The 20,185-nt window shown below is 37.9% G+C and overlaps 1 protein-coding gene across 4 annotated transcripts in view; it reads right to left on the bottom strand.

The window, feature by feature from the left end:
• BICC1 (BicC family RNA binding protein 1) overlaps nt 1–20,185 on the bottom strand; it is a 262,369-nt gene that overhangs the window by 8,477 nt on the left and 233,707 nt on the right. For 3 of the 4 annotated variants that reach the window (XM_059397444.1, XM_059397443.1, XM_059397441.1), the window contains exons 11-19: nt 18,965–19,126; nt 18,169–18,365; nt 17,899–18,031; nt 17,217–17,373; nt 14,990–15,155; nt 12,304–12,343; nt 11,757–11,911; nt 6,413–6,569; nt 2,588–2,748 (exon numbers count right to left, since the gene is read on the bottom strand). In XM_059397444.1, the coding sequence (XP_059253427.1) occupies nt 2,588–2,748; nt 6,413–6,569; nt 11,757–11,911; nt 12,304–12,343; nt 14,990–15,155; nt 17,217–17,373; nt 17,899–18,031; nt 18,169–18,365; nt 18,965–19,126 (1,328 nt within the window). The remainder of the gene's footprint in view (nt 1–2,587; nt 2,749–6,412; nt 6,570–11,756; nt 11,912–12,303; nt 12,344–14,989; nt 15,156–17,216; nt 17,374–17,898; nt 18,032–18,168; nt 18,366–18,964; nt 19,127–20,185) is intronic. The other variant, XM_059397442.1, reaches the window with a different exon arrangement.

Genomic DNA, 20,185 nt, shown 5'->3' with positions numbered 1-20,185 from the left:
GGATAAGGGGTAAGTAACAAAGGTGGTGAAATGGAAGTGATGATTCTAGCATAAAACTTAACCAAGCCAGTAATTTAATGCAATTGAGATTAAATATTTAGGTCTTAGCATTCTGGCAGCCTGAGCAAATTCTATACTTTTGGGGAACTCATAAGAGGAAGGATACATACCTGTCCAGAAGAGAGAAACCATTTCTTAGCTTTGGATTCTGAACTGGTTAAGCGTAGCGTCATAAAAAGAAACTGAGTAATACCATCTCTGGTATTCTCCACTGTGTTCTACATAAGAATTGAGAGAAGAATTCCTAAACTACATCAGACACATGGTTCACTTGGCTCAGCCTGGCAAATTATCTCCAACAGTGGCATACAAGAGGTATTTCCAGGGACAATATAATTGCCCTCTCTGGCATTAGCAACAAAGTAGCTCAAGAATATGACCCCTCCTTTCAAGACACTGTGGAGTAACAGAAAGGTAATGGGCTCTGAAGCCAGAGAGAGTTGGTTTTCCATTCTGCCTCTGCCATTACTAGTTGTGGGCACCTAGGGTTGATAATACTGTATCCTATGGGGCTCCAGTGGGCATTAAATATGATTGGAGATATAAAGCAATGGGCTCACTGAAAGTGTAAAAAAACTTACAGCTATGGCTAGTAATGATGTATTTAGACTTATCATCTGTGAAAGTGGCTAAAAATGAATATTCAACTTGCTTACAATAAACTAAATCCCACAAGGTCACTTACTGGGAAATTCTTGTTAAGTGATATCTGAGTATTAGAAAATATCCTACATGAAAGAAACAACCAAATTTGTACTTTTCATTCAAATTATATAGAAATTAATTTGAGATATTCTGTTTTCATTTTAAAGGTATATCTTAGAAAACCTTTTCATCTATCATGTCGAAAGATATGTTTTTAGAAATTCAATTAAATAGATTCTCTATTTTAGGGATCCTCTCTTTCTAAAGGGCAAGAGAGTAACTATTTCAGGCTTAGTGGGACAAATTATCTCCTTTGCAACTATTCGACTCTCCTATTTGAGCTTGAAAGCAGCCACAGATAATATGTAAATGAATGAATGTGGCTGTGTTTCAATAAAACTTTATTTATGAAATCAGGCAGGTTTGCAGGCTACAGTTTGCTGACCCCTGCTCTAGTTAATAAATATTCAATAAAGGCAGTCTGGCTTTTATTTTATCTTGTTTTCTTCCTTCTTGGAGTAAATGGTTAAGAAGTACCTTTGCTGACCTCTGGTCTAGTTAATAAATATTTGATAAAGGCAGTCTGACTTTATATTGTCCTGCTTTCTTCCTTCTTGGAGTGAATAGGTAAGAATTACCTTTAATAAATTTATTTCTATGCTTCTTTAAATATTAAATACACACAGACAAAACAAATCCAAATATTATTGAATAACAACCAATCTTTTACTTCAAAACCTTCTTTGTCTGGACAAGTTAAAATACTCTGCCCTTGAACTTCTCAATCAGCTACCCTTGTCTAACCAGCAGAACTAAATCAGTAAATGCAGTTTTTTAATGCATTTGATAAGGAAAAGTGTTATTCAGCTTAGAGAGTTCATTTAACTGAGTTAAATGAACAATAATTTAGATTCAGGGAAAAGAAAACAAAATCAATACACTGAAATCCAATACACACGACATTTTTTTGGTGTTAAAAAACAAAAAAGTTCACCAATTAAACTTAATTACTTAATGAACCATGGGCATAAATTCATGATATAAACTGTATAATAAAAAAATCTTAGATTCTTTTTGATACATATGTACTTGGGAATTACTGACTTAATCAGATGTTCTCTAGTATCAACTAAGCCAAACTAGCATAAAACTTAAACCATGTCTGGATTTGAAAAATACACACGTTTACTGAAATATTCTAACTTTTTATTGCACTGGGTTAGCTGTGCCCTAGTAACATGACGGCATTAATAGAAAGAATCATGTTCAGGGGCTCTTCTCTTTAAGGCAGAGCATAAATAGCCATCGCTTATCGGTCTGACCAAAATTCATGGTGGTGATGTTTCAGAAGACATCGCATTTCTGTCTTAGCTCAGGCAAAAGCGAAGCAGTAGATTAACGAATAAATTAACATATATAAAAAGCATATTCTATTTTGTGGGAACAGATTCAGCAACAAGACGAAGATGGGGTCAAAAGTGACCACAGATTTTACTTCAGATGCGGTCTTTTAAAAGTGCCACCAATGAAGGTAACAAAGATTAAGGGCTGAAATGATCTTAAATACAGACTGCTGCTGAGGGAGCTGTGAGTCCAAAGTTCCTATGAATCAATAAACTGGTTAGGTCTTTTAGCTCAAACTGGGGAAGGTGTGTTCTTGGAAACCAAATTTTCTCTATTTTTGCTATCCTGTGTTTATTAGTTGCACTAAATAAGTAAGAAATGAGATGACATTTTTCTTAGCAGCAAAAACAAGTTATGAGACTTTAGTAAACGCTCAGTGAAAGCACAGGCATAGGTCAATGAGTGATTTCATTCTAGAAGCCATCATATGTACAACCAAAATGAAGGTGCCCAGGAAAATAAACAAACAGTGACTGACCTCTTGTTGCTGGAAGACGTCTGTGTATTTGCCCAGGCCCAGTTTGCTAAAGAGCTCAGGGAGGTCAGAGCCTTTGAAAGAGCTGTTCAAGTTACAGCCATTGCTTCCCGTCAGCGAAGAAATGCAGTCCATGTAATTGCTACTGCTGAGATAGTGTTCCGCTGGAAGGCAAGCAGAGACAAGCTTGAAGTGTAAATGCCCAGAGACAACATGGTTTAATTAAAAATTTTAATCACTCAAATATTTTAGATTTCATTGTGGGGCTGAACGGAGCAGTAGCTGCCCGAATACAGCAATTCTTTACTGAAACTTTGGCTTTTCATTAATGAAATGCGGGTTACTGCTTTCAGGGAGGCTCCTGCCATTAAAAAGATACACTTGGGAGGCAGCAACTCAGCAGCAGTGCCTCTGTAGTTAATAATCATTAATCATATTCTCCCTGAGCATTCAGAAACATTTGCTCTTTGTAATTGATTTGATATGAATTAAATGAGAAATTGGAAGAAAGATCCCTGGGATATAATACAGGTATGGAAAGTTACTGTAAGTCCAGACTCCTTTTGGAAAGCAGGATGGCCCTCTGTATCCACACTTGTGCTTTCCTGTGGTCAAAGGAATTATAGGATATTGCAACATGTAAATCTCATTCCTTACAAAAATATAATTGGGCAGTTAGTTTACAAAACAGAGCACTTTTAAAGTTAAGAGAAAATATGAAGTGTAAGAATGGTGGCACAGTTTCTGGATTTAACTTATGAACATTAGTTAACTTAGAAAATTTCGAAGACATCAATGCTGAACTTGCCTTGACTCTGTGGCTGATTTGGTGGACAAAGATTTCCCCAGATTGTCTGTGGTTCTCAGACCCAATAACATGCACTGCTGGGTGATGGACTAGGGAGCCATGCCAAGCACTTGGCCAAATACCCACTCTTCCAGAGATGCTTCGGAGAACCTAGCAGAGCTGTCTGTGTAGCCATCCCTACCTCCCTGACCAACAAATGGCTCTCAATCACGTGGGGATTCTTCCTCTTATACTGAAGTTGCAGCTTCAGGAAGGATTCCCAGACTGGTGAGAGTGGAGGGCACTCACCTAGCAAATTAGATACATGGAATTTCCTTTGGTCAATGCATTCTCCAAATCTAAGAATCCAGTTCTACACGTTTTTATGTGCCACTGATCACTTTCTCTGGCCATTTTAATCTCCCAACTAAGAGTATATATACTTCCTATATTTCAAGTGGAAGGAATTTCCTGATCAGGTTTCTCTTTCTCTTAAAAAATAGATGTTTTAGGAGTGCCTGGCTGGCTTAGCTGATGGAACATGGACTCCTGATCTTGGGGTCATGAGTTTAAGCCCCACAATGGGTATGGAGCCTACTTAAAACTTTTAAAAAACACGTATTAAAATATGGATTTTTTTCTTTTCTTTCTTTTTTTTTTTTGTTTTTAAGATTATTTATTTATTTATTTGACAGAGATCACAAGCAGGCAGAGAGAGAGAGGGAGAGAGAGAGAGCAAGCGAGGAGGAAGCAGGCTCCTCACTGAGCAGAGAGCCTGATGCGGGGATTATGACCTGAGCCCAAAGCAGAGGCTTAACCCACTGAGCCACCCAGGTGCCCCTAAAAAATAGATGTTTTATCTTTTGTGGGGAGAAGGTGTAGAGACAAGGACCCCCAACACTTAAAGGTAAGGACCCAAAGTCATCAATCCAGTGAGGTGCTGGTTTGATTGAGACACACGAAGCAGAGTTTGAAGAACACACAGGAGTAACCACCAGAGTTGACAATAAGGAGGTTACTGGCAGGATGACCATATAATTTACTGTCCAAATGATATACATTTACTTTTTCTGAGAATAAAAGAAGGAGTTTACTGAGAATCACATTGGAACAACTGGTATAAATAGGGATGTCTGAAGAAAACCTGGACATTGGTGCTTTTGAAGAGTGTCAAGAAAAATTGTCTAAAACTGTGCTGTTGAATACAGTAACCACTGGCCACATGTGGCTACTGAGTGCCTGAAATGTGTGTGGTGGGAATGAAAATGTTCTGTAAGATTATGAAATCTGGTAATATCAGGTTTTGAAGACTTAGCACACAAAAAAATGTAAAATATCTCATAAAAATGTCTTCATATTGATTATATATTTAAATGATAATATGTTACATATCGTTGACTTAAGCAAATTAGTAAAATGTAAAAAAACATGTTTTAAAATAAAATGTTCTTAGTGATATTATGGCACATAATTTCTTTCATATTTCTTTTTATTTTGACTACTTGTAGTTTCTATATTGTTTTAAACTCCCTCTGCTCTTAAAACATCTAACAAAAGACAAACAACAATTTCCTTAATCATTCCTTTTTATTAATGAGTTTCCTATCTTAACCCAAATCCTGAACTTCAATTCAACTAAGTTGTATAATCAATTTTAATTATCCAGTGTTAAGCAAAGGGAAAGGAGATAAAGACAGAAAAAGAAAGACACAAAGGGAATTTATATTGAGATGCAGAGCAGAGATCATTTCCAGCCCTAGATCTGCATCTTGCACCAGTCTACCTCTCAGCTGCTTGGGGGGCACCATGCCCATGCAAGTCTCCAGGCTACTTCTGTCAGTGTACTTGGAATCTATTTCCTTATTTCGACCTGGCTGACATGATGACCAGCCTTTTCAAATCTGAGACCCTGGACGACATGGCCCACCTGATTGAAGGTAACAATTGACAGTAGACCACGTCCACTACACTCATTCAGATTGCCTTTCTTCAAGTACTCTTCAAATACGCCACCCTATGTGTTCCATGATTCCAAATTCATTGAAAACCTTGAAAAAGGCCATTAGGTGCCTATTATGTGATTACAATCATCAATTCTTGTCTTATTTATACAGCCTAGAAGTGTGGGTACTGTTACAGACAAAACCATTGGACTCATTTTGAGTCTCAACCACATTTGTTCAAAGCCAGAGCCTCTGTGCTTTATTTATTTATTTTTTTAAAGATTTTATTCATTTATTTGACAGAGATCACAAGAAGGCAGAGAGGCAGGCAGACAGAGAGAGGGGAAGCAGGCTCCCTGCTGAGCAGAGAGCCCAATGTGGGGCTTGATCCCAGGACCATGAGATCATGACCTGAGCCGAAGGCAGAGGCTTTAACCCACTGAGCCACCCAGGCATCCTAGCCTCTGTGCTTTAAACTCTTTTTTTCTATTTGTGCCAATTCAGCTTTATCTTGCCAGTTCAAAAAATCAGATCTGCTCTTCACCTTCTGTAGCTGAAGGCAAGTCTGCCCATTTTTCCTGTTTTCCACGATGCTAATGTGACAGCATTCAGCTCGGCTCCTTTACATCCCTGTGTTTTCCTCATCATCTGGATGTTTTGCGTGAGCATGGCCATAGGTTCATTCAAGAAATATCTACTGAGTGCCTAGTAAGTGTCAGAACTGCTAGACTCTTGGGAAGAAACAACAAATAAGGTGCAGCCTAATAGAACACTCAGTACCCGGGCAATGAGTGAGTGCTTGCTGAATGAATATAAATGTGTTTCCTAGCTTGTGAAGCTCAAGTTCTCCACAAGTATAAAAGTTCAAGTATAACCAGTGCTAAGTTAAAGCACAGACAAAAGGCCATGGAAGCAGAGAACTAAGCTCTCTACTTCACCTGGAAAAATGGGGAAGGCTTCACAGAGGAGGTGGCATAGGATTATGCCAAATACTTGAAGGCAGGGGGTCCAGAGTTTATATCCGAGCATCACCCTAAATCAAACAGACAAATTTCAGGCTGATTACATCTAAAAGTATGATGAAAAGTCAAAGCTCACTTGATTTGTTTTGTTTACGTTTGGGGCTGCCAACAGAAGCTACAAATTCACTAGGACTTGGGGGTCCTATTCCATTTCGGTCCCTCCAGTTATCAGATTCACTTCCACTTCCCAAGTGTTCACGACTGCTGGATCTCGAGAGGGACATTGATGAGCCCTGTAAATAACCAAAGTCAGATGGGGACATATTAAGGTAGGTTTCCCAAGATTTGAGGAGAAGAGAATCTACATAAGACCATCACCAATTACTTCTCTGTTCAACCATTGCAGTTTCTCCACACATGCTGATTCTCAGGAGTCTGTGGTACTTGTATATATGGCCTCTGCCCTCCAGCCACCAACGACACCTGGTAATATACGCAATGAAGTCTTTCTCCTTCATCATCAGAGTGCTCAACAGAGTTCTGAGAGCTCTCAGGATAAAGCCTTGCTCCTCTAAGTTTTGGAGCAATAGATACTCAGAGTCCTCCCTATTTTGGGGAACTACAAAACAAATCTTCCAGCTGGTACAGCAGAGATTCTCTGCCTTGGATCACCTATGAAGGACAAATAGGAAAATGTGTGGCTACACCCAACCCTTTGATAGGAATACAGCTCCTAGGCTAGGTGAATCACAGTGGAGAGGGCTGCCATCTTTTCCCTGAAACCCTCATCCCAACAACGATAGGGTCTTTCCAATAAATTACAAATACCTGAAAAAATTTACCTTTTTAAATTCCTCCTCCCAAATAGCTATACTCAAACACACTCCTCCCCCAGAATTCCTACATCTCACCCAGTTGCTAAAGCTGAACTTCTAAGTTGTCCTCATGTCACCTTCCCTCACTACATCAAATCCATCAACAAATTCTATTGATGTCATCTCTAAACATACCCCAAATCTACCTACTTCTCTCCATCTCCACAACCGTAACCTGTAGCCACCTCATGAATATTTTATTCTACTCTTGCCTCCCACCCCAATATCCATTTTTCATAAAGCAACTAGGTTGGTTAAAAAAAAAAAAAGCAAATTAGAACAAATGGTACCTTCTGTATGAAGTCTTATAATGCTTTTCTAATACTTTGCCATGGGCTGAGGTGCTCCCTAACTGATCTTCTTCCTCTCTTTTGAACTCTCAGTCTTCAACACTCTACCACCCTACCCAACTTCTCTTCCATGAAGGTACCAGCTGGTTCCGTCTTCAGGTGATCAAGGCCTATTACTGTCTCCCTAGATCTTCACAACGCTGGCCCTTTCTTGTCATCTAGAACTTAGCTTAAATGTCATCTGCTTATAAAGGTCTGCTATAACCATCTAATGTAAAGCATCTCTGTCTTATATTGACGAGGGATTTTTTTTAATCACCTAAAGACTTCTTGTTTGTTTGTTTTGTATCTCTCTGTACCCACCAAAAAGAAAGTCGAACCTGTATTCAAGCACTGTATCCCTAAAATTGTCTCCAGAAGCAAAAAAGATATTTAATAAATATTTGTGGAATTACTGAATCTATAAATATCTTTTCCCACGTCTATGGGATGCACTTTGCTGACTTTTGGGAAGGGGCAGAGGAAAGAAAGGCTCCTGAGACCAAAGAACTAGTGTTTTCAGTTAAAATCATCTTTAATATTACACTTCAACCAAGATAAATCCAGTGTAACAAGGGAAATAAGAATATGCTCAAAACTGGCAATAACCAGAAACATCAATGAGATCATTACTGTAGTATTTATATGTATATTTAAAATTCTGCATCTAAACTCTTTTTTAGCATAAAAACCCATTCATCTAAGATCTAAGCTGACTTGATACACACGGCTATGTCAGTCCTGACAAAACATGGTGATTTCTAAAAAAATTAAGTAAAACATAATCTTGTGATATCTACTAGTTCACTATCTACTCACTAATTTAAAGTACCATAAAGAGCAGCTCATTTCCATTCTTGGATTTGTAAGACTTAAAATAATCAGACAATCTCATTACTCTTAGTGGTGGGGAAATTAAAAACCATCTTTGAGTCCCAAAACATGTTTTCATTTGCTTCAGGGAATATGCAGCAGAGAGGGGTAGCAAACAGAAAAGGAAAATCCTAGACCTTTCATATATCTGTTGATGTGACAGACACACTATAGGTGAAAGCAGCCTTTTGTTCAACGGTTTGTGTCTCAGTATTTGATCAAGTGGATGGGGTCATATTTTTGAGTCTTGGAGAAAACAAAAAATGCCTCACGGTGCCAGCGTCTTATCTGAAGGAGCTCTTCAGAACAGGCTCATTTCTCAAAGCTGCCCTAAAACTGGAAGCAACTGCTCAAGTCTAGCTTCTCAGAAATCTGACTAAGAAGCTCAAAGCATCCACTTCTTGCTTCAAGCAAGCCTCCTAGAGCAGGAAATTCTGTGTGCCTTAATCCCCGGCACACGGAGTGAGCAGCACATTTCCATCAGAACCTATTGGCTAAACACGCTTCTTCTCATAGATAAGCATTCCACTTGTCCATTTGGTTTGGTTTGGTTTGGTTTGTTAAAGAATAAGGGAAAAACGAGTGTTTCTTGCCACCTTCTAATTTCAAAATTTTAGTGCTGTACGCAGAGATGTGGTTAATTCTTTAATAAAAATGTTTAAGTTCTCCCTACTTTTCCCCAGGTCCTTCTCCATCACACCCTGTCCCCATGTGCTAACCCTAAGAAGCAATCCTCACTGCTCAGTTTTTAAGCCCTCTGAGCTATGGCAGAATAAAGGAAAAGGCATGCATGTGCAGATAACAACTGCACAAATTTAGATCCTGTTATTGTAAGGGGCCCTTCCATCCCCTTTCAATAGATTTGGGATGCATGAAGAAAAGTTCAAGTCCTACACAACAGGGAAAAGCTAGAACACCATTATCAAAGAAAGTGTGGTTATATCTTTATCAGCATTGTTGAATGGCCTGTAAATAAACACAGGTTACATGGTGAGAGCCCATGCACTGATCTAGCTGCTCACACCCTCTCCCTTACCTTCCATTGTGAACAGGTTGCGAGATATTAACCACAAAGGGGGAACAGGCTAGCCCAAGATGGCCAAAGCAGGAAAAGCCATAGGAGGGAGTTCAGGCACTGAGTCAGACCCTGCACATCCCTGCCTCGAGAAGTGGTCCATCCATCCTTGGACAGGCGCTGGAGCAAAGAGTCTTTTAGGTTCTAAAATAATTTCAGCATCTTCTTCCTAGGGTTACCCCTCTTTAGAGCAGTGTTTTTAGAAGGGTGTCTGCATCAAACTCATACTAGGCTTTTGCTGAAAATGTAGATTCTTGATTCTTGCTCCTTATTTGATGAATGAGATCCTGGAAAAGCATGTGCATTTCTACGAAGCTCTCCAAAGTGAATCTTATATATGTTAAGCAATGGCAACATGGTTCTAGATCATTTACTTATCACCGTTGCTATGTACTCTCTTGGGTTAAACCATTAAAAAGAGAAATATAAGGAAATTTTGAAAAATAAACTCAACTCCTTTCTGTGACACCTACTGCCATGACCTCAAGGAAGACACTTAACTGATCAGGGTCTCTTTTTCCTCACTGGGAGCTTGTAGCTTTGGGTAAGCTTATGGATGAAAATGCATTGTATAAATCACAAAGAAATAAATTATGTGAATAAGATAATTGTTCTTAGCACAGTATGTGTTCACATAATACTCTGAGGTATTCCTTTGGATATAAAAAGCAAATCTAGTTTGAATATGCAATAATATTTCCAGCAAAAAGCTTTCATATATGTAATCTCAGCTTTCAGCCAATGTTTGGTTTCCTTCAGGGTGAAGTTCTCCATTTCAAAGAACAGTAGCTGCTCAATATTACGAGAACTTACCACATGGCATGCTACATACTGGATGCCTTCTTCCAGGTAATCCTCAGAACAACTCAAATTAGAAAACAGGTTCAGAGGGGAGAAGTCATTCCTCAGAGCTGTCCATGTACCAGTAGTGGCTGTCAGACCCCACAGCCCTTTCACTTGATCACTACGTTATCAGAACAATCATCATTTCAACCGGCAATCCTTCTGGTCTTTGAGGACACAACTCAAATAGCATTTCTAGGGTAATTTCATCTCTGAAACTACAGAAACACGATCAGCCACCTAACACACCTAACACTCATTCTGCCAAAGCCAAGTGAGTGAAACTGATGACCATAGGTGCCTCAGCTAAAACCTTCAGAATTAGCACAGCAGTTTTAAGGTCTCTGCCAACAAAAGGAAAGCTTATTTTCTCTCAGAGCTACAATGGCAGAAAGAGGAGTGTGCCTCCTAGAGCCTCAACATTTTTCATAACGGTTCCTACATTCTAGCTGCTGACAGTTAACTTCAGTCCTTAAATACAGGCTTCCAGGCTGCTACTGTAAGTCTGACAAGGAAATTTGTAAGAGACTGTTCTTTTTAGTATTTTCTTTTAAACTTAAAAGCAATGGGGGAAAAAAAATTGCATGTTTGCTTTTGCCTTTCATCAACAGTCTAATTTATTATAAGGAAAATTGGTGGAGAAAAGAAGGTCAATCTACAATTGCTAGTTATTAGACTAACAATTATGAAACCCTTAACCAGTATTTGTTTTTCAGCTTACAAGCATTCTGGTTGAACACTGTGATTCTTGGATTCATGATTTTTATCCACGTTTGGGTGTGTATACTCTCCCCAGTACTGAGTGTGCATATGTGTGCTCTAATTCCACCCCAACTCCCAAAAGGCTTACAGCCAAAAATCTGATACTGTCAGATTGAAAAGGCTTTGCTTAGCAAGTCACGTGCAGCTTGGCTGAGAAATACAGAACGTTGGATCCTTTCCCCATGCGGCAAGGATGCCAGCTTCCCAGTCTCACCCTGAGCCATGCAGCCAACATCTGGGAAACATAAAATTTTGGAGCTCTTGTTTATGATACCTCCTGCTGTGTTCCTGCCACATCTGAACATGCTAAATTTTAACTCATATCTGAAAACTTATTTTTGTTGAGTGTTGGCCTTTGCCCCCCTATAGTGGGTCTGCTGGTGAGTGATACCCTTAAATAAAGGGAGTCTTTATAACTCTTATGGAATATTACATCTGTCCTTTGCTTAATCTCAGCCCTGCTCTATCATTTGTGACACTCCCCCCTCTAACAAAATCACAATTTATCCAAATTTACATCTCTCTAGTAGCTGATCAACAACTCTGAGTGAAGGTAAAGACCATAATATATTAGACTGTATCAATTTGATAGCAATATGTTTACAGGAACAGAAATTAGAACAAATCACCATTAACAACTTTTCCTTATGTAAATAAAGAATGATACCACTCCTTGGCTGAAAGAACAGACAGGAAGAATGGGTAAGTCATGACTCTACGAACCTCAAAAGTCGTTGTCATTGTGGGCTTATAGGACACATGGTTGGCCCTTCTCAGCTCCTTTATGGTTTCGGCTGGCATGGATTTAGAAAACCCCAGGCCACTCCAGGTATTTGTGGGTGTTCTGACTTCTGTCACCACTGGTTTCTTTAACATAGCTTTGGGAGACAGCATATAAAACAAATGTTTGGTATTTTTAATGTTTTTTCTAAAATAAAATATTGATGAATGTTGTTTCTTTGATATATGTAAAGAAAGTATCACTGAGTATTATTTCTTAACATGAAATGCCTTAAAGTACCTTCATAAAATACTTTATACAAAGTAACAGTAAACTGAAAAATGTTACATTATTTCTTAATTAATCTAACGCTAATCTATTCAACAAAACACATTCATTTCCAACAAAATTTGTGTAACTTGAACCTAAACACTGTAGGTTTTTTTTTCATGAAGGTCCAATTTCTTAATTCAACATGACTACTAGGAAACTTTTTATGGTCTCCTAGAAAAAAAAAATCAAAGTTTTGATCATTAACACAGCACATACCTTTGGTTGCTAATAGTTTCTTTTGTTCATAGTCAAATGCCTGAAAATAAAAGAGAAAAAATATCTTTATTGCCAGTCTGTCCAAATGTCTTGCCAATACCCCATAATTAGAGAACAAAGGTTTTGACTACAGCCCATGAATCTGTCTGGGACACATGCTAAGCTTTGTACCATTAATATGATAGTAATGTAGCACAAGTCTGATAAATTTAAACATGTTTTCAAACTAATTAATTAGAATAAATTAACTACTTCTAATATGAAAGTGATAAGAATCAGAAATTTTTCTTCAAAAGGGAAAAAATCCTATTTATTGTGAGTATTTAACACACCAGGGCCAACAGATGCTAAAGTATAGTGAATAACCCAACAATAGGCTAAGTTTCCCAACATAAGGCATTACCAAAATGCTTTCTGGTTATCTACTGGTCTCTTTGTTTCTCTACATCCCCTCCTCACTTAAGTAAATCGTGGCCTGAAATGGGATGATGTTAAGACAATTTAAATTATTTAGCCTAATTGGCACAGTCCTTGCTTTTGAAGTGAGATACATGACAAATGCCTAGCTTTGATCTGTAATGACATTAAAGCCATGCAATAAAATTAAACCTAGCTACTTCTTCTACTGGTCTAGGATGTTACCATTCATTCTTTCCATTCACAATGAATAAGTGACTTCAATCATACGTCTACCGAGGACCAAGGTAGGTCATTTTGAAGAAAGCAGTCCAGACACAGCTACATCTCAAATGCAAAACTAGTGTTCTCAGCTCTCCAATTTAGGGACTATGTAAGGTTTGATTTAAGAATGTCTTAAGGCCTACCAAGAGGGCCAAGAACCAGTTGGTGAGAGCTCTTTTGACCCTTCTTCTAGGAGAACTATACCATTAGATCTAGCATGCCTGTATAATGTATGGTCTGAAACTATATTTCTGAGAGAGAAATGTGCTACAAATAAAAATTAGGCCAGAATTATAAAAGTAAATGGGCTGACCCAGACAAACTAAGATGTGTGATTAACTCTAAGAAAATGACAGTAAATCAGGAGAGCCAGATTTTCAGATAACATAGTTTGGTGTTTTTAAAAATTATAGGTCTAAAATGGCATTGGGAATTAAAATCAACTTTTAATGATTAGATCCTAAATTCACCTGTTCAGTAAATATCGAGTGTCTTCTGGTTAAAGAGATTATGTTGCTCTTTGTAGAAGAATACAACAATGCATCAACAAAGGTCTAGAGCCTCAAAACACACAGAATCTGAGCAGGGATGTGTTTAAGAAACAAATAAATGACTACAAAATAAATTAGGAAGTGAGGTAAATGTAAAGAGAGAGCTAGAGATGCAGTGTTCCAAGAAGGGTCAGGAGACAGAGATCATTTTTTAGGTGCAGGAATCAGTGAAATCTTCAGTCTTTCTCGGTCAATGCTTGATGACTACAACCATTGAATTTTTAGCAATTTAAAAAGTTAGCTCTTCATTAAGAGCATAAATACATCTAAGTTAAAACTCTTTCACCAAGAACATTCTCATCCATCCCAAAAGAAAGGAATGTGAAAATGATTCACTAGATATAAATCTGAAGGAAAAGAAGGGAACTACAAGAGGGACAAAAACCAAAAGGAATCATACAGGGAATGAGGTACTTCGTATAATGAAAGCTTTAATTTATATTAACTGAAAATAAATCCATCAGGAAAAATGTAACAAATGTGTTTTTTTTTTTAAACTTTGACACTTTAAAAAAGACAGGTTTTGTAAAAACATTCATCTAATAACTCGTGAAAATGTTCAAATGTGAAGGATTTAAAAAACAGACAAGCAGGACTTAACTGCAGTTTTCACTAAAATTATAGAGGTATAATTTAGTGACATAAATTACTTTTTTTGACATAGCAGTGACAGCTTGTTTTTAAGATTCTGTGAAAAGCTTTCCCCTTTTCTGGGGAGGTGGGGGAGACTGGAGATAATAAATCTACTATAAAGTAGGAAAGTCTACCCAGTAATTCTGACACTGAAATCAAATGTTTATAAGAGTCTCTAAAAGCACAAAGTATGAAATCCTTCTTTCTCATATTGTCGTTTATATGGAAATCAAATTTCTGAATTTTATGATCAATAGTCTATTTTGATTTACTGGCCTAATACTTTAAAAATGGATACAGAGAAGATCCCTGCTGAAGAAATTGTTTAATATGATCATACATCTCTCAACTAACATAGTCTTCAATAATACCTGGCATCTACTTTCAAAAACCTAAATTTCACTTTAATTATTTTTATAACTATCTAAATGACACCAAATTTATTATCTCCATTAAGCATATAGAAAGATATATTTATCCAAGACTATGTTATGAGGCAGTGATACTTAAAAATAAGTTTTTACATTTATCTAAACTTTAAGTAACAGAGAAATAATATCATTTACATAAGACATAGCGACACAGACCATCTTATTGTGAATTTTAATACACTTTAAAGAATTCTTCTTACTCAAGCTTTTTATTTTTTAATGTTTATTGCAAAACCAATTCCTAACTACTACCTATATATTTAAATTTAATTTTGACTAGAGCACTGAAGGAAAACCAAATTTCTGCTCTATTGTTAAACATTTGCTGAATTCCCCATTCCCTAAGTTACCACCCCACATCTAGATAACTCTCCCATTTCTCCTCATTACCTGCATATTGACATACGATGGCCGTGGGGCCAGACGAGCCCTTTCGGAGTTTTGCTGGGCAGCTGCAGCCCTCTCCGCGGCACGCTCACTTCCGGGAGCCTTCTTGTCAGCCAAAGGGCTTTCTGCAGCACTCAGCTCAGAGTCCGAGAGCAACCTGTCAGTGCTGCTGTGAAACAGTTCGGAATTTAACAGTCCATGTTTATATACAAATGTACTGAATGTTTCCTACGTGCACATTCAGTCTATGTTTACCACTGTTAACTATTTACATGTATTATTTCATTTCATCTTCTTCACAAGGCTGCTCTGAGTTAGGCAGTCGTATTATTCCCATTTTACAGATAACCATGTACCTCAACCAAGGTCACACCTCTAAGTAAAGGATAGTGCTGGGATTTTAACCCAAGCATATGACTCTAGAGCTGGAGTTGAAACTATTTCATGACACATTTTCACAAACATTATATGTAGTATGTTTGGCATATGTCTGTGATACATACAGAACAGACACACAGACAAGATTTCTAATTTGGATACGTCAAAGAGAGAGCAATGATTCGTGCATACACAGTCTAAGCAGAAACAAGTCAACCTGAAGGCATACAGATGATCCAGTTCCTGTGTGTGAAATGCATAGGGTATTGCTAACAAATCTACTATGACACAGGTTTCAGATAAATAAGTATTTCCCAACACCTGTTCAGGGTGCATGGATGAACATAAAAATGTTCCTTAAAATAGGAAAAATGATCTGAATTGCAAGATTGGTAATGCTCTATACATGCACAAGTTCAAATCCAAGTGCACGTTAAGCTCAAGTAAAAGAGAAATAAAGAATAGTATTAGGAAAAGAGCTGATCTGATTGGTTCATTCTTTCTTTTGTCATTCACTGTTCCATTGTGCCAGGAGAACTGGGAGCAGGCTACTGGAATATAGGAGGAGGAGCAATGCACTTTGTTTGCTTGACAAAAGTTCCCAGTGGCTTCACACAGGGGAATGCAAAGGGCCTCTGCAGGTTGGGCAGGCAGGGGCCTGTGAAGGCCCAGAGAACAGCGTAAGCAAAGCAAAGGAAGCAAGCCATGTGCACGACTGGTGCCGTTAAAGCCAGAGTGTGACAAGATCAGACTTCCATGTTCAAAAAAATTGCTGGAACAAAATAAAGGACCGACTGAGCTGCTGAAAGGGTAGCTACAGAGAGACCATTCTGGAGGTCGCAGCTTAATTTAGATGAGAGGTAAGTTCAGAACTTATTTAACGATGAAAGGAACAGGCATACCCTTCAAATGCTTCCACACAGGGAAGAAAGCAAATTTACTTCTCTAACCTACGCTGAATAATGTTCACCGTGGCTACTAGTACCACATAAGGAAAAACACAGAGAAAGCAGATTTGGACAAAATGGGAACGAGAGTAGTTAAGTGATCAAAGAGTTTATAAAAGCAAAACAGATTTCAGTAAGAAACACAGGAAATAAAAATATAAAGGCTATATTTGTCTTAAGATAGTCTCCCCTGTAAGGATATACAAGAAAACTAATAAGACAGTAGAGGAAATTGGGTAGATGGAGATGGAGAGGAGCAAAATCTTTCAACACAGAGGCACTCCACTGTATTGCCTTTTTTAAAAAGTGTGAATAGACTATCTATTTGAAAAAAAAAAAAAAAGAAAGAAAAAGAAGATAGAGTAAGGATAACACATTTGTAACTGTGCTATTATGGTAAGGGAGAGTTACAGTTACTACAATATATGTATTTATACTCATGGTGGTTTGTAATAAATAAAATCATGAAACTGTCAAGTATTTATTACCATAGTTTGCAATTTACTACCTTGGGACAAGGAAGCCTAGTTTAAGTTAGAAATTCAAAGCAAAACAAAGGAGAATTCACAGGAGGAAAATTTCCAACAGAAAAAACAGAGAGTAAATACTGCCGTATTGAAGAGCAGGGAGGATGTTAAAGTGTCAGAGCACAGAGACGGTTTAGAGAACCCAGATACAAATCCAATCACTATAGAGAGGACAGAAGAGTGAAAATTACCAGCTAGTAATCCTTAGTAGAAATTTTAAAAGGAAAAAGAGTATTAAAAAGAAAAATAAAAAACACTCTCGGAATAGATCAAACTCACTTGAACCAAAGAACACCAACTACTGAGTTTAAAACAAATCCAGCGTGTTAGACATTTTCTTTCAAAGGATCAAGGACTTTTAAAGATTAAAATACATACTGTAAGTGTGAGTTTTTTGTGCCCTGCAACAGTTCTACTGTCTGCCTCTTGGCACAGGAAACTTTGGAAGGACCCATCATCTGTTTCAAGTCACCAGCATTCCCAGAATGGGAAGGACTTCGAGGCATGCCTACTTCAACAAAAGCATCGTTACAACCTGCAGAAGGGATAAAGTGAAAATCCAAATGTCACCTTATCATCAACAACCACTTGAGATGGAAACAAATCAGAACCCAACTCAAGGGAGACCCAGGTAAAACAGCTTTCAGCTGCAAAGAAGACACTATAAATTCAGGCTGTCCCAAATTTCATTCAAGATGAAATTTAAAGAGAAGACCCTCACATTTTCAAAAGATTTATTAGGGGTGGAAGCGTTTTAGAAAAAGAAACACTCTACTTGGAAAAAAATTATATGTATACATTTACTAAATTGATGCTTTCCTCTTACACAATTACATCCACTTTAATTTAGGAAGTTCCAATGTAATGGGAAGTGATTCTTTCTGTGGGAAGTGTTTTTCAGTTTATTGTGCCCTGTGTTCTTTGGAATTTCATTCAAGATGTCTTTCTGCATACTTGACGTAGGATGAGTCATAAATGGTTAGCAAAACCAGCTTGAAATCACCGCAGAGACTTTACGAACCCCTTTATCTGGGTAACGTCAGTTCAGAAGGAAAGTTACCTTCCACAGGGTTTGACTTGGGAGATGGCTGCTCAGGTCCAGTTGTCTGTCTAGATGGGTCACTGTGATTCCCACTCAGCACTTTTTCCCCAAGTGATGAAGTGGCTATTGCACCATATTTTATATTCGGAGACTAAAACGATAACAGAAAATAACATACAGATATGGCTACCATTCTAAAATTCATTTCAGGTGGAAGTTTAAACATATTACCAGAGGCTTATCTCTTAGAAACAGCATAGATCACACTCCTCTAGCAAAGAACGTTACCTGTGCATGTCCATTTAAAGAAGCAGAGATTTTTTTGCCTTCTGTCTGGATACTGTTGATATGGACATCGACAGGAGTCAAGCCAGGAGGGGGAGATGGAGCTGTGTGCCCGTAGGTGGGTACACCAGACAACAAAATATTAGTTAATGTGGCTTGGGCAGTAGAAGGAATCATAAGGTGTGGTATAGCAGAAAAACCTACAATGACATTTCATGCAGACAGATATTAGAAAAAAGCTCATATTTGACAAATATTACTTTATCATATTCAGTAAAACCAAAAAACTTCATTTTTGTTACTACAAATTCAGAAGAGTTCAGTTTTGATACCTCTCGTAAATAGGTTTACCATTACTATAAAAACACAAAACAATGTTAAAATCGAACCAGACTTGAGAGAATACTTAACCTAAGCTCTTCACTGTACGGAGGAGGAAACTAGCTAGAGTTAGCCTGTCCATATGACTATCAGGCACATCTGTCCAACTGGAACCGACATTTCCTAATTATGAGGTCAGTTAGCTTCATGTGTTATTGCCACTGCTTCCTGCTCATCACACTCTTTTTCCTGATCTGTTTGTCATGTTGGAAGATTATATTCTACTTTTATTAAAAACTCACAGCTTTGTCATGCTTCATTTTAACTAATTTACACACTGGGGAGTTTCTCTTTAGCCGCAGTATGCTTTGAACCATAATTTTTCCCTAAGGAAACGGGACAACTGGTACATTTTATTTAAAAACTGATACAAAAAACCACACCAACATGCCTTTGATTGTACTTAAATGACACTCACCTGTGGCACTTGAAGTGTTAGCAAGCGGGGGTGCCCATAATGTGGGGCTGGGGGTGCCAGAACTTGGACTTTGCAAAGGACTGACTGAGCTATTAAGAGCATTCAAGAGTGAGTTTGGAGTTGTTGATGTGTTTAGAGATAAGGTGGTAGGCCCCAAAAGACCTGCAATAAATGAATGCCAAGTCAATATGCATACACTCAATATTAAAAATACAGATGGGCACCAATATTGCCATTCGGAATGCACAATGAGAGTCTGATATTTTCCAAATATAATATGAGTGATAGATTACCTTCTTTCGAATATTCCCAAGAGATACTACATGATACAACTCCAACACAGAACCCAGACTATCTACAAACAGATGCTGATCAGAACCAGAAGTTAGGTGTATGTAAATCAGGGATGCAGTCAGGGTTACTGAGCAATGCCAGCTGCTTTGCATTCATTTCAACTGGCCAGGATGAACATACTTCTGCTCTAGTGGAAACTCATCTTTATTTTTTTTTTTTAAAGATTTTATTTATTTATTTGACAGACAGAGATCACAAGTAGGCAGAGAGGCAGGCAGAGAGAGAGGAGGAAGCAGGCTCCCTGCCAGGCAGAGAGCCCTGATGTGGGGCTCCATCCCAGGACCCTGGGATCATGACCTGAGCAGAAGGCAGAGGCTTTAACCCATTGAGTCACCCAGGCGCCCCTGGAAATTCATCTTTATTTCTAACTATAAGTCACTTGTTTTCTGTTTCCAAACAAACTCTTTTCAAACCACTTACAATTAGCAGAGAATAGGGGAAGGTTCTCCTGCAGTAGAATGATTATGTTTTTGAAGAGGCTGAGTTACTTGGAACAGTTTGCTTTTATTTTGTCAAAACACACAACCATCCCTGTGGTCCATGGTCCATCTCAGTAAGTACAAAAACTTTCCTCAGAGACAATTTTTTTGTTTGTTTTTTGCTTCTTTTAAGGATTTAATGTTTGATTTAAGTAATGAAACTTCTCTTCAGGCATTTAAATATATTCTAAAGTAAAATATGAAGTTGTATATAACTTTTTCATAATATTGAAAGTATTAAGTATTACAGGATAGGAATAGACATGAAAACATTTTAGAAACTGAGTAACTGAATCTTTGCTCTGGTGCAGGAAGAACTTGGTTCCTGCCAGATTATCTCACTGGCACATCCTAACTGACATGCACGTGTTGTTATGACTGTTTAGTG

Source organism: Mustela nigripes, chromosome 4 (assembly GCF_022355385.1).
Source record: "Mustela nigripes isolate SB6536 chromosome 4, MUSNIG.SB6536, whole genome shotgun sequence".
Classification (NCBI taxonomy): domain Eukaryota; kingdom Metazoa; phylum Chordata; class Mammalia; order Carnivora; family Mustelidae; genus Mustela; species Mustela nigripes.
The sequence above is the reverse complement of the archived record's forward strand: the minus strand, read 5'-3'. Positions and strand labels throughout refer to the sequence as shown.